We start from the raw sequence: 17,453 nt of genomic DNA on the forward strand, positions 1-17,453 counted from the left end.
AATGGTGCATCATTATAGTTGGGGATCTCCTTAGTTAATGGTGTATTATTATAGTAATTTTTTTGTTATGCTTCAAAAAAGCAAATGTGTAATGTTCAACTGTGAAATGGTCACTTGGATAATTATCAATAAATTGAATATTGTTTAAAAAGAAAATTTATTTCAACGCTTATCTCTTTAGTTAATGATATATTATTGTAGTTATTTTTTATTGTTGAGCTTCAAAAAATCATATGGGTAATGTTCAACTGTGAAATGGTAATTTGGTTAAATTTCAATAAATTTAATATTGTTTAAAAAGCTAATTTATTTTAACGCTTCGCTTGTACACTGATTTGAGGGCCCGGTATGGTTACCGGGCCTAGGGCCCCGCACAACTAAATCCGCCTCTGCTTTTAGGTTATCCAGTCTATTTTCAACAAACATCGCTGAAGCTGAATGGTGCCTCGGGGTACTGGTGAGGCGCCTTAGGATATCACTGTGAATGACTGTGATACGTCTCATTGATTCACGCGTATAGTTTGCCCATAGCAAGCAGCCGTATACGTTATAGCAGTAGGTTTGAAATAGGAGTTTTTTGATATCTTGGTGGCAGAAGGCAAATCTTCTCGTTACCATGTTCCCTAGACAACACAATTTACGTCGCCTGTTTTCAATGTCAGATGTGTCCTTTAAATCTTTCGTAATGATGTGACCTAGGTAAGGAAAATCATTGACAAATGCTAGCTGATGGTTTTGAAGGAAAATATGTGGATCTTGTACGAAACGGAGCGCTCTAGGAAGGACAGACATGCACTGTCTTCGATTCGTTATAGATTATGTCATGTTCATTAGCGTATGCGTTGCAGGTGTCGATAAGACGTTGTAGGCCTTGGGCAGAGGGGGAGATGAGGACCATATCGTCAGCGTAGCAAAGGTTATTTATGGTAAAGCCAGTAACCGTACAACCAATGGGAAGTGAATTCAGTCTGATATTTAAATCGTCTGTGTAAACATTAAATAAATATGATGAGAGGATGCCTCCTTGCCTGAGACCGTTGGATGAACCGAATTGCTGGGATAGGACATTGCCCCATTTGACACAGAACTGTTGTGTTGTGAACCAACAGTATAATATACCGATGAGATATAGAGGAGTTCCCCTTTTGCGTAGTTTCAAAAAGAGTTTCAGATAGTTTACTCTGTCAAATGCCTTCCGCACGTCTACAAAACATAAGTAGACAGGGGAGGCCGAGGATATATAGAAATTCAATAACTCCTTTAAAATATATATACAGGTGTCAGTCGAGTGGTTAGTCTTAAAACCAAATTGATTGTCTGCGGTGTGGATAAATGGTGCAAGGCGACGGAACAGAAGAGATTCAAATATTTTCGATGAAATTGTTGTGATGGCGATGGGGCGGTAGTTTCCTGGGTCACTGGCATCCTTCAGTTTGTTTTTTATGAGAGGTATTAAGTGGACAAGTAGAAGGGTTTCGGGGAGATATTGGTGTAATATACAGGCATTAAATAGTGCAGAAAATAGGATATAAATTATAGGGTGGCAGAATTTGAAAGCCTCGGCAGGAAGGCCATCGCAGCCGGGTGCCTTGTTACTAGGTAATTTCTTGATAGCCTCGCACACGTCACTCGGGGGGATACGGTCACTATATTGAAAATCCATATTGACATTGATGAAATTATCCACTTCATTTCGGGTATCTTGGTCATTTATACAATTTAAGATGGTACTAAAGTGATCCTCACATTCTTGCGATGGATTCTTCGCCAACTGCATCCCCTACTCTTTGGGATAATTTGTTTGAAACTGGAAGACACTCATAAGCTCTCCTTAATGAATATGATGTTCCAAACACTTATATTGAACAAATTTCCAGATTTAAGACGAAAAATAATTCAGGAACAATCAGTTCATCCATATGGAACAAAAAATACAAACTCAACTCTTCCTTTCATACGTATTAATAGATGCGAGCAATCGTATCTATACCAAGGTATTAAACTTTGGAATACTCTGCCCGCTTATCTAAAGGCGTTGCTTAGCGTTAGTAACCACAATGCAAGTATCAGTTTTCATTGTTTAGAATATTCTTATTTGTAAAACTAATTCTTTTACTGAGTTTTTTTGCTTAATATCTACAATTTTTCAACGTATATACCATTAGTTTCCATATACCATCCTTCTTTATCATATAAATATACATTTCCATTTGTTTTTAGGCTAAGAATCTCATTTATATGTATCTGTGTATATATACATTTTTATATCATCTAGGCTCTAAAATGATACTAATACCTTCTTTAGGCTTGTTATCCATTCAAGGACGGCAAAATATATATAAAAAAAATATATCTTGTCAACCAACTACTATATCTATTACGAATATAATGTCGTGAACAGCATGCAATGCCCCTTCATCTTTATGAAAAGTGTGTAAATAGAAAAATGAACGATTTCTCTTTAACTGTAGGTATATATAGGTTTAATTTCTATTAATAAAACAGAGAAATAAATCAAAATAAATAGAATAGCTAGTAGCTTTCACATTCGAACTTAGCTACCAAATAGCTATTGTGTGAATATTGAAATTTAGCATATTAAATTAATTTTTATTAATTATATCACTTAAATTATAATTAAAAGTCCTAAACATTAGTATATAATACTATTAATGGTCTATCTAACCTAAATCTAATTAATCTTTAAAGGAGTTTTACAAAATTTGTTTGGTAAAATTTAAAGCAGACGAATTCTGTAACTTGTTAATACCAAAACAAGTTAGCAAAACATCTTTAGGATTTCTGGTTTTACAGTAAAAAAGGATATCAATAGTACAAAATACTTTAGTATATAAAGAAATTTTATTATTTTAATGGCGTTAATAATAAGTCTATATTTTATAAAGGAATTTCTAAATAACTTAAACAATAGCTATTGATTGTGATTGCTTTACGTCACAGCATTTTTAAGATATTTTTTTAATTCACAACCAAACACAATTATTATTATTTAAAAGGCGCTACTATTATCATCATCATCATCATTATCATTATCATTATTATTATTATTATTATTATTATTATTATTATTATTATTATTATTATTATTATTATTATTATTATTATTATTATTATTATTATTACTCTCTAAGCTACAACTCTAGTTGGAAAAGTAGGATGCTATAAGCCAAGGCCATCCTGTATAAGCCCAGGGGCCCCTACAGGGAAAGTATCCCAGTGAAGAAAGGAAATAAGGAAAAACTACAAGAGAAGTTTGAAAACATTAAACTAATGAGTCTACATCTTATAAAGAAATTTCTAAATAGCTTAAACAACAGCTATTGACTATGCAAGCCTTAGGTCAAAAGTTATTCATAGTTCTTCATAGTACTTTTAAAGTATTTTTTTTCCACAACCAATGTTTAGAATGAAAGTAATATAGGTTTTCAATTAATATTCAACATTATTATATGAAAATGGACATATTATTGACATATATTACGTCAAAGATGGAGCATCATTTCGTGGTAAACAAAATTATTGCCCAAGTTGTGGAATGATCTTCCTAATCGATTTAACTTCAAAAGTTGAAACTTGCAGCGAATGTTTTTATGTTGAGCAAGCTGACATGAGTCTTTTTATAGTAAATATATGAAATATCTGTTTTGATGTTGTTACTGTTTTTAAATTATTCTAGAAACAGGCCTACATTGCTGAGAACTATGAAGCGTGAAGTAGATGATGAATGGAGAAGTATTGAATTAAAAGCTCAAGATAGAGACGACTGGCGAAATCTAACCGAGGTCCTTTGCGTCAATTGGCATATGAGGAGATATTGAGGATGATGATGATGATGATGATAATGCCAAATTGTTCATTATTACTTACATCGTTTATTTATTTTCTTATTTCCTTTCCTCCCTGGGCTATTTTTCCCTGTTGTAAGCCCTTGGGCTTATAGCATCTTGCTTTTCCAACCGGGGTTGTAGCTTAGCTATTAATAATAATAATAATAATAATAATAATAATAATAATAATACGTTAGTAACTGCGGATAGAGTATGGAAGTATATACAGTAACCCTTTTCTTCAAAATAAAATACGTAACAAATTATTAGTATTGTCCCTAAATATTGAGTATTAGTAGTTCACTATAATCTAGAAATATAAAGATCTATATCCGATAAAAATTGAGACACACTCTCTCTCTCTCTCTCTCTCTCTCTCTCTCTCTCTCTCTCTCTCTCTCTCTGTGTGTGTGTGTGTGTGTGTGTGTGTGTGTGTTTATGAACAGTGACAAAATTAAAATAAATATTTTCTATATAAACTAAGTGTATGGTGTGCAATAAACTAATAATTTATAGCCTGTAAGTCCAGCCTTTTAAGCAAGTGTGTGTGTGTGTGTGTGTGTAATACACTATTAGCCATAACTAGTCCCCTGTAGGACAAAGTCCTCAGACACTCCCTTCCACTCCCGTCTTTCTATGCCAGTCTACTCTTCAAAATGTCTTATTTCTTCGAAAAATACCATCGAAATATTTCGTGAGAAAATATTTGAAATTAGATTTAGTACGGTATTAAATAAAAAAAAAGAAACTAGAGATTGTTATATGTTAATCATGTGTCATACAATGGCTGATTTTAAAAGGAAGCCTTATGCCAGCAAGCACCCAGATCTACAGGAGATGGTGTGGACCTATGAGTGCGTCCCAACTCGGAAAATCATATGATTAATCTGGCAGATCTCTGTGTGATTTATAGTTCCACTAATAGTTTCAAGAAAAGCTTGTGAATAGTAGTAGTAGTAGTAGTAGTAGTAGTAGTAATTTTACTTCTTCATCTTTCATCCAAGTGATTACTGGTTTGCTTAATATCGGCCATATTAGCTGTAGCGTTTCCTAAAGTTAATTGGGTAGATTTCAATCCTCGCTTCTCTCTCTCTCTCTCTCTCTCTCTCTCTCTCCTCTCTCTCTCTCTCTCTCTCTCTACATACAAATAAAAGGAACAGGTATCCAGCGGATGTAGTAAACAGTAACACGGTAAACGAGTTCAAGAATAAGTTGGACAAGAAACACGAATGAATTAAAAATCATATTTAATACAGTTATCAATTTTTCTTGTAGAGATTTTTGTGTGTTAATTATGCTATTAATGTGTAGCTAGGCCTAAGTGGTTTGTTTTAATACGAAGCCTATGGTCAATAGGGGCTGTTGTAGACCGGTGAGAGCGGACCTACTTACAGAATCATATGAATCATATTTAATCGACTTCGTTTATAAACATACAAATGATTCAACAACAATAATAATAATAATAATAATAATAATAATAATAATAATAATAATAATAATAATAATAATAATCGTTCGTCTTTAGAATAGGCGATATTAATACCCCCCCTCTCTCTCTCTCTCTCTCTCTCTCTCTCTCTCTCTCTCTCTCTCTCTCTCTCTCTCTCTCTCTCTCTCACTAATGGGTCGCCAGATATATAGAAGTTAATTCATTTCAGCGTTCAGTAATTCCTATTAACATTAACAGTAGACGACAATGTACAGTAAGGACCAAATAATTAGCAGATATAAAGAGAAAAGTGATATGTTATAGGTACATAATATAAGATGGCATAAAAAAGTTTTTGTTATATTTCGAATAAAGTTAAGGTTAACTGCGCTCTTCATAACGAAATGTCAATCCATTTTAGTTCCAATTTATGTCATAATAATAAGCATTATGAAAATATATATGGAATAAAAATAAGAAAAACGCATCGAATTATAGGAGTGGCTTCCACACGGTTGAGTCGAAAACAATTTGTGACGCTCGTTGGCCATCTTTAAGAGATAATGGATGTCAAAACAGGTGTTCCCCAGGGATCGGTCCTGGGTCTGTCATTTTCCTTCGCCTCGGTCAGCTGGTAGGCTCAGCTCCATACTCTTTCAAGGTATAAAAGTTTAAAGGTCGCTCATGAATGGCAGAGGCAAGGTACAGTGACATTGCCCTAGCAATCAGGACAATGCCCTACAGACTGACCATATATGGCCAGCGCCCAAGCCTCCTCTCCACTCAAGCTAGTACCAGGGAGGGCCAGGTAGTGGCTGCTGATGACAGCAGATAGACATATAGGCTCCCCCAAACCCCCTAACCTTAGCTCACAAGGATGGTAGGGTTGCAGACACTAATGGCACTAGCAAGTCTGAGCGGGACTCGAACCCCCGACTGGCAAACACCAGGCAGAGACGTTACCAATCAGGCCAGAGTCATGAAAATATCTACTCCCTCTGTATTACACTAACCGCTGATTTAACTCATTTAAAAAACTGGCTAATAGCAAGTAATTTAACCTTAAATGAAAGAAGGGCGTACTTCATAGTCTTCTCTTTGGGTAGAGTTCCAGATCACATAAAGGTTGCTATAGGAAATCACACTCTTGACCAGAAGTCCAGTGGTAGATTCTTAGGGGGTAATGCTTGATAATAAACTATCTTTTAGTGAGCATGTTACTATGACAGTTAATAAACTTGCCAAAGGAATGGGTATCATATATAGATTAAGAGAGTATTTCCATTTATATATTATATAACTATTGTATCACTCGTTAGTATCTCCTCAAATAGATTACTGCATTACGTAAAAAAAAAGAAAGAAAAACTGGTAAGAATCATAAGCTCCAGTGATTACTTAGCTCATACATCTCTCTCTCTCTCTCTCTCTCTCTCTCTCTCTCTCTCTCTCTCTCTCTCTCTCTCTCTAATAATAATAATAATAATAATAATAATCTTTATTTCAGCAAAAGCCATATACAGAGTTACAATAAGGGTACAGTGATCTTACACTTTTGACATCAGTAATGAAAAAAAGATGAGATATGCAATAATATCAGTGATATATTATAAACATCAATTAGCAGGTTGATCACAGAGTTCTAAGGTCTGGGTAACAAAATCACAATAGAATTAACGCTTAACAATGATGATAACATACATAGCAAACAAAAAGAGGGGAGAAAGAAAAAAAAAATGGAGATGACAATGATAAATATGTTGGAACAGAATTTGCTTGAATAATGAAATAACACTGGGAAAAAAAATCTAGTCAATGAGCTGGTGGTGTGAAGGAAATACAGGACATCCAGACAACAAAGATGTAACATAATAAAACATGTTATCATAACATTACTGGGTATCATACCAAAGTTATTTAGTGATGAAGATTTGGCATAGCCACACTATCAAATATTAGTGAATACAATTCATTGTACTGACGCTTCCGTATTCCAGGTTTCCCACATTTTGGATTTTATTCTCGCTGCACTTGCAAGCACATTTTGAATTAGGGGATTTTCACTAGATCGTAGGCGGGAGGTGAGACTTACTATAGAGCAACGAATGATGGTTTTTAGCCATATATATATATATATATATATATATATATATATATATATATATATATTATATATATATATATATATATATATATTATATATATATATATATATATATATATATATATATATATATATATATACATATATATATGAAGATTCCTACAGGAAACATATTGACGCCACCAAGACTATCGCCTTCAATGAAAATTATATATATATATATATATATATATATATATATATATATATATATATATATATATATATATATATATATGATATACTTCTGAAGAAGTAACACGAAACTTATCAGGCCTTAATCTTATATTTCCTATTTTCATTTTCCCTGTGGTTCTTTTGCATATATATATATATATATATATATATATATATATATATATATATATATATATATATATGGCTTTAAAAATGGATGACGATATTCAAAAGAAATTTGTAAATATATAATTATTTTCGATAGAGAAATTAATTTCGAAACCTTACATTTTACTTATATTGCATTAAAGATTATTATTATTACTATTATTATTATTATTATTATTATTATTATTATTAGTTATTATATTAATTATTATAATAATTATTATTATTACTACTACTACTACTACTACTACTACTACTACTACTACTACTACTACTACTACTACTACAACTACTTCTACTACTAATAATAATAACAACAACAATAATAATAATAATGATAATAATAATGATGATAATAATAATAATGATGATAATAATAATAATAATAATAATAATAATAATAATATTATTATTATTATTATCATTATGATGATGATGATGATGATGATGATGGTAACATCGTCTGCTGAATGGAGAGGAGAGAATTGTCAGGGAAATTTGCGGATGGCTTTGGTGATTCCAAAATGTCTCCAGGAATCTGGAAGTCTTCGGAGGGCTCCGGGCTCTTAAATTGCATTAAAGATTTTTATTATTATTATTATTATTATTAATTGTTATTATTATTATCAATTATTGTTATTATTATTATTATTAAGTTAACACCGTCTTCTGAACGAAGAAGAGAAAAATATCAGGGAAATCTAACGATGGAGTTGATGATTCTAAATGTCTTCAGGAATTCTGAAGTCTCCGGCGGGATCGTTTAGTGCCAAGAACACTTTCCTGAAAATATAGCTAATACACGCTCAGGATCTGCATCATTGAATATGATTTTCAAAGCTAACAAAGTGAGCGGAATGTGGATGGATATCATCAGAAATCTTACAGGAAGATTCTTCTGGCCTCAACAGGCAGGTTCGGCCCTTCTGGAGCAGAATCTTGCATGCGAGGACATGACGGTACAACTTCAGGGACAGCTGCGAACTCTCCAGGAGTCGTGGATCTTCAAATGGTTTTCGTGGCTACTCCCAGAGGCGCCGCGCTTTGAAGATTGCCGGGCAGTCGCCTCTCAGGATGGATTCCTCGGCAGGTGGCTGCAGCGCTGTCCTTGGATAGGGGGCTGGTGGAAAGCCCGCAAGGAACTACAGCGGTACGAACTGGGATTGCACCAGATGGAGAGAGAAGCTTTAAGATTCAAAGATGAATTGAAATCAACGTGGTTCGTTGGCAAGCTTCTCTCCGAATTTGACTTGGGAGAAATGAAGTCGTTTCGAATGGAAACCAGAACTTTTACATCGGCATAGTAGCTGCTGCTTCCGTCATTTTCGGCGGAATTATGCTAGCTCGAAGGAGGATGGCTGGAAATGATGTGGACAACAACTCTCTTGAAGAATATGTTCCAGAAATGGAAATTGGATGCGATCTATTAGAACTCAAAATGGAAGACGAAGATCAGACTACTTTCTTGCAAAATCTTGAGGATGAAAATAATAAGTTACATGGGCAACTAAATGAACCGAGAAGTATTGTAGATGAATTGAATAGAGCGAAAGAGACTCAAGAAAAGATGACATTTGAGAAGGCATCTGAATACCAGAAACTGGAAGCTGAATGCGTCGAAAAAATTCTTCGGATAAAAGAACTGGAAACTTTGTTGGAAATTCTTAAAGTAAAGAATAAAGAAATTAAGAAAAATGAAAATGAGAAAACGGAACAAATAAGCAAATTGAAACGTGATGTTGATGAATTGAAGGATGAAAAGAAGAAACTTGAATCTGAATGCGTCGGAACAGACCTTAAAATGAAGGAACATGAAAATTTGGTGAAAATTCTCAAACAGGAAAATGAGCAAAGCAAGAAAGCACTGAGTGGGGAAACGGAACAAGTTAATAATTTGAAACTTAAAGTTGAAGAACTGAAGAACGAAAAGGACGAACAGAAAGCTGATTTGCTGCGTGACTATGAAAAACTGGAATTTGTGTGCAAAATAAAAGACCTCGAGATACTGCAAGAGCAAAAGATTATGGAAGAGTTTAAAACTGAAAATGAAGAACTGAAGAGGGCGCAGAGTAAGAAAACAGAGCAATTAAATAAATTGAAAAGTGAAGTTAACGAATTGAAGATAGAAAAGGAGAAACTGAAAGCTAAGTCAGAAATTCTCAAACAGGAAAATGAGCAAAGCAAGAAAGCACTGAGTGAGGAAACGGAACAAGTTAATAATTTGAAACCTGAAGTTGAAACTCTGAAGGAAGAAAAGAATAAACTTAAATCTGAATGCGTCGGAAAAGACCTTAGAATGGAGGAACATGAAAATTTGTTGAAAATTCTCAAAGAGGAAAATGAGCAAAGCAAGAAAGCACTGAGTGAGGAAACGGAACAAGTTAATAATTTGAAACCTGAAGTTGAAACTCTGAAGGAAGAAAAGAATAAACTTAAATCTGAATGCGTCGGAAAAGACCTTAGAATGGAGGAACATGAAAATTTGTTGAAAATTCTCAAAGAGGAAAATGAGCAAAGCAAGAAAGCACTGAGTGAGGAAACGGAACAAGTTAATAATTTGAAACCTGAAGTTGAAACTCTGAAGGAAGAAAAGAATAAACTTAAATCTGAATGCGTCGGAAAAGACCTTAGAATGGAGGAACATGAAAATTTGTTGAAAATTCTCAAAGAGGAAAATGAGCAAAGCAAGAAAGCACTGAGTGAGGAAACGGAACAAGTTATTAATTTGAAACCTGAAGTTGAAACTCTGAAGGAAGAAAAGAATAAACTTAAATCTGAATGCGTCGGAAAAGACCTTAGAATGGAGGAACATGAAAATTTGTTGAAAATTCTCAAAGAGGAAAATGAGCAAAGCAAGAAAGCACTGAGTGAGGAAACGGAACAAGTTAATAATTTGAAACCTGAAGTTGAAACTCTGAAAGAAAGAAAAGAATAAACTTGAATCTGAATGCGTCGGAAAAGACCTTAGAATGGAGGAACATGAAAATTTGTTGAAAATTCTCAAAGAGGAAAATGAGCAAAGCAAGAAAGCACTGAGTGAGGAAACGGAACAAGTTAATAATTTGAAACCTGAAGTTGAAACTCTGAAAGGAAGAAAAGAATAAACTTGAATCTGAATGCGTCGGAAAAGACCTTAGAATGGAGGAACATGAAAATTTGTTGAAAATTCTCAAAGAGGAAAATGAGCAAAGCAAGAAAGCACTGAGTGAGGAAACGGAACAAGTTAATAATTTGAAACCTGAAGTTGAAACTCTGAAGGAAGAAAAGAATAAACTTAAATCTGAATGCGTCGGAAAAGACCTTAGAATGGAGGAACATGAAAATTTGTTGAAAATTCTCAAAGAGGAAAATGAGCAAAGCAAGAAAGCACTGAGTGAGGAAACGGAACAAGTTAATAATTTGAAACCTGAAGTTGAAACTCTGAAGGAAGAAAAGAATAAACTTGAATCTGAATGCGTCGGAAAAGACCTTAGAATGGAGGAACATGAAAATTTGTTGAAAATTCTCAAAGAGGAAAATGAGCAAAGCAAGAAAGCACTGAGTGAGGAAACGGAACAAGTTAATAATTTGAAACCTGAAGTTGAAACTCTGAAGGAAGAAAAGAATAAACTTGAATCTGAATGCGTCGGAAAAGACCTTAGAATGGAGGAACATGAAAATTTGTTGAAAATTCTCAAAGAGAAAAATGAGCAAAGCAAGAAAGCACTGAGTGAGGAAACGGAACAAGTTAATCATTTGAAACCTGAAGTTGAAACTCTGAAAGGAAGAAAAGAATAAACTTGAATCTGAATGCGTCGGAAAAGACCTTAGAATGGAGGAACATGAAAATTTGTTGAAAATTCTCAAAGAGGAAAATGAGCAAAGCAAGAAAGCACTGAGTGAGGAAACGGAACAAGTTAATAATTTGAAACCTGAAGTTGAAACTCTGAAAGGAAGAAAAGAATAAACTTAAATCTGAATGCGTCGGAAAAGACCTTAGAATGGAGGAACATGAAAATTTGTTGAAAATTCTCAAAGAGGAAAATGAGCAAAGCAAGAAAGCACTGAGTGAGGAAACGGAACAAGTTAATAATTTGAAACCTGAAGTTGAAACTCTGAAAGGAAGAAAAGAATAAACTTGAATCTGAATGCGTCGGAAAAGACCTTAGAATGGAGGAACATGAAAATTTGTTGAAAATTCTCAAAGAGGAAAATGAGCAAAGCAAGAAAGCACTGAGTGAGGAAACGGAACAAGTTAATAATTTGAAACCTGAAGTTGAAACTCTGAAGGAAGAAAAGAATAAACTTAAATCTGAATGCGTCGGAAAAGACCTTAGAATGGAGGAACATGAAAATTTGTTGAAAATTCTCAAAGAGGAAAATGAGCAAAGCAAGAAAGCACTGAGTGAGGAAACGGAACAAGTTAATCATTTGAAACCTGAAGTTGAAACTCTGAAGGAAGAAAAGAATAAACTTAAATCTGAATGCGTCGGAAAAGACCTTAGAATGGAGGAACAGGAAAATTTGTTGAAAATTCTCAAAGAGGAAAATGAGCAAAGCAAGAAAGCACTGAGTGAGGAAACGGAACAAGTTAATCATTTGAAACCTGAAGTTGAAACTCTGAAAGGAAGAAAAGAATAAACTTGAATCTGAATGCGTCGGAAAAGACCTTAGAATGGAGGAACATGAAAATTTGTTGAAAATTCTCAAAGAGGAAAATGAGCAAAGCAAGAAAGCACTGAGTGAGGAAACGGAACAAGTTAATAATTTGAAACCTGAAGTTGAAACTCTGAAAGGAAGAAAAGAATAAACTTAAATCTGAATGCGTCGGAAAAGACCTTAAAATGGAGGAACATGAAAATTTGTTGAAAATTCTCAAAGAGGAAAATGAGCAAAGCAAGAAAGCACTGAGTGAGGAAACGGAACAAGTTAATAATTTGAAACCTGAAGTTGAAACTCTGAAAGAAAGAAAAGAATAAACTTGAATCTGAATGCGTCGGAAAAGACCTTAGAATGGAGGAACATGAAAATTTGTTGAAAATTCTCAAAGAGGAAAATGAGCAAAGCAAGAAAGCACTGAGTGAGGAAACGGAACAAGTTAATAATTTGAAACCTGAAGTTGAAACTCTGAAAGGAAGAAAAGAATAAACTTGAATCTGAATGCGTCGGAAAAGACCTTAGAATGGAGGAACATGAAAATTTGTTGAAAATTCTCAAAGGGGAAAATGAGCAAAGCAAGAAAGCACTGAGTGAGGAAACGGAACAAGTTAATAATTTGAAACCTGAAGTTGAAACTCTGAAAGGAAGAAAAGAATAAACTTAAATCTGAATGCGTCGGAAAAGACCTTAGAATGGAGGAACATGAAAATTTGTTGAAAATTCTCAAAGAGGAAAATGAGCAAAGCAAGAAAGCACTGAGTGAGGAAACGGAACAAGTTAATAATTTGAAACCTGAAGTTGAAACTCTGAAGGAAGAAAAGAATAAACTTAAATCTGAATGCGTCGGAAAAGACCTTAAAATGGAGGAACATGAAAATTTGTTGAAAATTCTCAAAGAGGAAAATGAGCAAAGCAAGAAAGCACTGAGTGAGGAAACGGAACAAGTTAATAATTTGAAACCTGAAGTTGAAACTCTGAAAGGAAGAAAAGAATAAACTTGAATCTGAATGCGTCGGAAAAGACCTTAGAATGGAGGAACATGAAAATTTGTTGAAAATTCTCAAAGAGGAAAATGAGCAAAGCAAGAAAGCACTGAGTGAGGAAACGGAACAAGTTAATAATTTGAAACCTGAAGTTGAAACTCTGAAGGAAGAAAAGAATAAACTTAAAATCTGAATGCGTCGGAAAAGACCTTAGAATGGAGGAACATGAAAATTTGTTGAAAATTCTCAAAGAGGAAAATGAGCAAAGCAAGAAAGCACTGAGTGAGGAAACGGAACAAGTTAATAATTTGAAACCTGAAGTTGAAACTCTGAAAGGAAGAAAAGAATAAACTTGAATCTGAATGCGTCGGAAAAGACCTTAGAATGGAGGAACATGAAAATTTGTTGAAAATTCTCAAAGAGGAAAATGAGCAAAGCAAGAAAGCACTGAGTGAGGAAACGGAACAAGTTAATCATTTTAAACCTGAAGTTGAAACTCTGAAAGGAAGAAAAGAATAAACTTGAATCTGAATGCGTCGGAAAAGACCTTAGAATGGAGGAACATGAAAATTTGTTGAAAATTCTCAAACAGGAAAATGAGCAAAGCAAGAAAGCACTGAGTGAGGAAACGGGACAAGTTAATAATTTGAAACCTGAAGTTGAAACTCTGAAAGAAAGAAAAGAATAAACTTGAATCTGAATGCGTCGGAAAAGACCTTAGAATGGAGGAACATGAAAATTTGTTGAAAATTCTCAAAGAGGAAAATGAGCAAAGCAAGAAAGCACTGAGTGAGGAAACGGGACAAGTTAATAATTTGAAACGGGAAGTTGAAGAACTGAAGAACGAAAAGGACGAACAGAAAGCTGATTTGCTGCGTGACTATGAAAAACTGGAATTTGTGTGCAAAATAAAAGACCTCGAGATACTGCAAGAGAAAAAGATTGTGGAAGAGTTTAAAACTGAAAATGAAGAACTGAAGAGGGCGCAGAGTAAGAAAACAGAGCAACTAAATAAATTGAAAAGTGAAGTTAACGAATTGAAGATAGAAAAGGAGAAACTGAAAGCTAAGCCAGAAATTCCTAACACTGAGAATAAGGATGAACATGAGAGGCGAAGATTATTGATGGCTGCATTATTTGCGCAGATGAGTAACACGCCCAAAGAGGCGTTAAATATTTTCACCGAGGCCTTGACCATGAAGACGGACAACGAAGAAGAAACAGCTCTTCTCCATTTCCTTCGTGCTGAAGCGAATGCAGCCACTGAGACGCCTCATGATATGGATATTGTATTAGACTGTTCGAAGGCTATAGAGAAAGGTCTTAAAGGGTGGAAAGCGTTCATGTTACGAGGAAGGCACCTCGTTAAACTTGGCATTTTCGACGCTGCCCTGAAGGACTTCGAAACGGTGAAACTAAAGAAATCTGAGAATTTCTTAAAAATCATAGACGATACTAAAGCACTACAGAAGCAGTGGGAAGACAAGGGTCACTATGAGGTTCTGGGTTTGGAACAGACAGCCACAAAGGCAGAAATCATAAAATCCTTCAGGGCCTTGTCCATGATGTTCCACCCAGACAGACATCGGGACAAACCCGAATTCCTACAGGAAGCATTTGAGAAGAAGTACAAAAAGGTGGTTAATGCTAAATTGATTCTGGCGGACGAAAGCAACCGAAGAGATTATGATGAAGAGCTACGCCATCAGAAGGAAAATGATCAATGGGAAAGGCATGGTGGCCAGTGGTATCACCAGGAGCCACCAAGGCATCAGTCATGGCAGTGGAACCAACAACGGCAGTACAATCTATGGGAACATCGGCAGTACAATCAAGGACCCAGAAGGGAAGAGGAGCATCGGCAGTACAACAAGGGAGGACCAAGAAGGGAACATCATCAGAGGAACGACCACCAATGCTATTATTAAGGTGTTCGCGTTAAATAAGGGGAAAACCATTGCAGTTTAGTGCTGTGAACAAAAAAAATTGAAAATAAAAAAAAATATAAAAAATAAAAACTGAAAAACTAAAAAAAAAATACAAAAAGAAAATAAAAAAAAAAATATATATATGATATATAATGGAAAAATATTTTTAGTATAAGTTTCAGTTGATTTTTGCAGTTTAGTGTTGTGAACATACAAAAAAAAAAAAAATAAAAAAAAAAAAAAAAAAAAAAACGCAGTGGGAAAAATATTTTCAGTATAAGTTTCAGTTGAGTTTTTAGCAAATGATTAGTTTTAGTTAGTCAATGCCAAGTGGATTCCGACCTTCCTGATGCAAATGGAATATTCTACAAGATGGACTCAGCAGATTCACTTGTACTGTTTCTTTGTCAAGTGGACAGATGCTGAAGAAACAAGTCTGACTTCTTCTTTTAGTACGCTGTACCCTCAAGAAGTTTCCATTGTTCTGGAATAGTGAATCAGGAATATGTTTAGTGACATGACGCGAACATTAAAAAAATAAAGAAAAAAAGAAAAAAAAAACTAGTATAATTTTCAGTTGAGTTTTGCAGTTTATTGCTGGAAAAAAAATGTTTTGCAGTTTGCTGCTGTAAGAAAAAAAGAAAAAAAAGAATAGATGGACTCAGCAGAGGGAAGAAGTCACACTTGCTTTGGAATACACTGTTCCTTGACAAAGATTCACTTGTACTGTTTCTTTGTCAAGTGTACAGATGCTGAAGAAACAAGTCTGGCTTCTTTTAGTACGCTGTACCCTCAAGAAGTTTCCATTGTGCTGGAATAGTGGATCAGGCATATGTTTAGTGACGTGAGTTTTGCAGTCTACTGCTGTCAGAAAAAAAGAAAAAAAAAAGAGTAGATGGAATCGGCAGAGGGAAGAAGTCACACTTGCTTTGGAATGCACTGTTCCTTGACAAAGATTCACTTGTACTGTTTCTTTGTCAAGTGTACAGATGCTGAAGAAACAAGTCTGACTTCTTTTAGTACGCTGTTCCCTCAAGAAGTTTCCATTGTGCTGGAATAGTGGATCAGGAATATGTTTAGTGACGTGAGTTTTGCAGTTTACTGCTGTCAGAAAAAAAGAAAAAAAAAAGAGTAGATGGAATCAGCAGAGGGAAGAAGTCACACTTGCTTTGGAATGCACTGTTCCTTGACAAAGATTCACTTGTACTGTTTCTTTGTCAAGTGTACAGATGCTGAAGAAACAAGTCTGACTTTTTTTAGTATGCTGTTCCCTCAAGAAGCTTCCATTGTGCTGGAATAGTGGATCAGGAATACGTTTAGTGACGTGAGTTTTGCAGTTTACTGCTGTTAGAAAAAAAGAAAAAAAAAGAATAGATGAACTCAGCAGAGGGAAGAAGCAGCGGCGCATTTAGGGGGGGGGGAGCGAGTAGGCCATGGCCTAGGGCCCCGCGCATGTGAGGCCCCGCGAAATTTGATTCATAATTCGGCGTGGGCGCTTTATAATCAATGGAAAAAAATTTCTCCACGCTTGTGTCAATGAATTTCTGCGAAATAACATCTACACAGGCAATTACAACATTTGCAATTTGGCAATTCGCTGCATTTGAGCTGTGCAATGAATGTGGCGTTTAGTATGCATGAAAGTGAGTTATATTCACTTCATCGGTTCAATGACTTTGAATTTCATACAGTTTGCTTGCAAGCAACATTTCGAATTCGCAAGTTGATGCAATAATGCAAGCTCGGTTTTCTGTCAATCTATCATATAAATTGTGTAAATAATATTCATTGTGTGTGGACCAGTGAACTTTTCTTTGCTTCTTGTTGGGTCCACGTGGCGCGATTACTAACGTTCAATCTGCACTCTGATTGGCTGTTGAACTCTGTATGCACATGCTTACATGTATGCATTAATGACTCATGATAAATCTTGTGCAACTATTTTCACAAATACTCTCATCTGTGTGCTTTATTTTGTGCTAGCATGCTTTTTTATCAGTTTGCTCTCTCTGCCTGAAGTGTTCACTCTCATTGTTTTCTGAGCGCATTGGTCTCATCTGACTTCTTGACGTAGCTTCCGGCTCATTTCTGCTCAGGTGTGAATTTCATTGATTGAAACCTTTTCTATTTGCCTGT

General features: G+C 34.8%; 1 protein-coding gene across 1 annotated transcript; it reads left to right on the forward strand.

Moving 5' to 3' along the window:
* The first annotated feature begins 9,122 nt into the window (after positions 1-9,122).
* On the forward strand, positions 9,123-15,317 carry LOC137615816 (golgin subfamily A member 6-like protein 26). Its single transcript, XM_068345506.1, has 3 exons — positions 9,123-9,963; positions 12,123-12,320; positions 14,149-15,317. The coding sequence occupies exons 1-3, from the start codon at positions 9,123-9,125 to the stop codon at positions 15,315-15,317; spliced, it is 2,208 nt and encodes a 735-aa protein (XP_068201607.1).
* The last annotated feature ends 2,136 nt before the right edge of the window (positions 15,318-17,453 follow it).

The sequence above is a fragment of the Palaemon carinicauda genome, chromosome 22, assembly GCF_036898095.1.
Source record: "Palaemon carinicauda isolate YSFRI2023 chromosome 22, ASM3689809v2, whole genome shotgun sequence".
Taxonomy (NCBI): domain Eukaryota; kingdom Metazoa; phylum Arthropoda; class Malacostraca; order Decapoda; family Palaemonidae; genus Palaemon; species Palaemon carinicauda.

Bases quoted from the DNA above. Each gene is read 5' to 3' on its own strand.
- LOC137615816 (XM_068345506.1), top strand. From the start codon at position 9,123: ATGGCTGGAAATGATGTGGACAACAACTCTCTTGAAGAATATGTTCCA. The intron at 9,964-12,122 runs GTGAGGAAACGG...AAATTCTCAAAG, and splicing joins GCAAAGCAAGAAAGCACTGA to AGGAAAATGAGCAAAGCAAG. The intron at 12,321-14,148 runs GTGAGGAAACGG...AAATTCTCAAAG, and splicing joins GCAAAGCAAGAAAGCACTGA to AGGAAAATGAGCAAAGCAAG.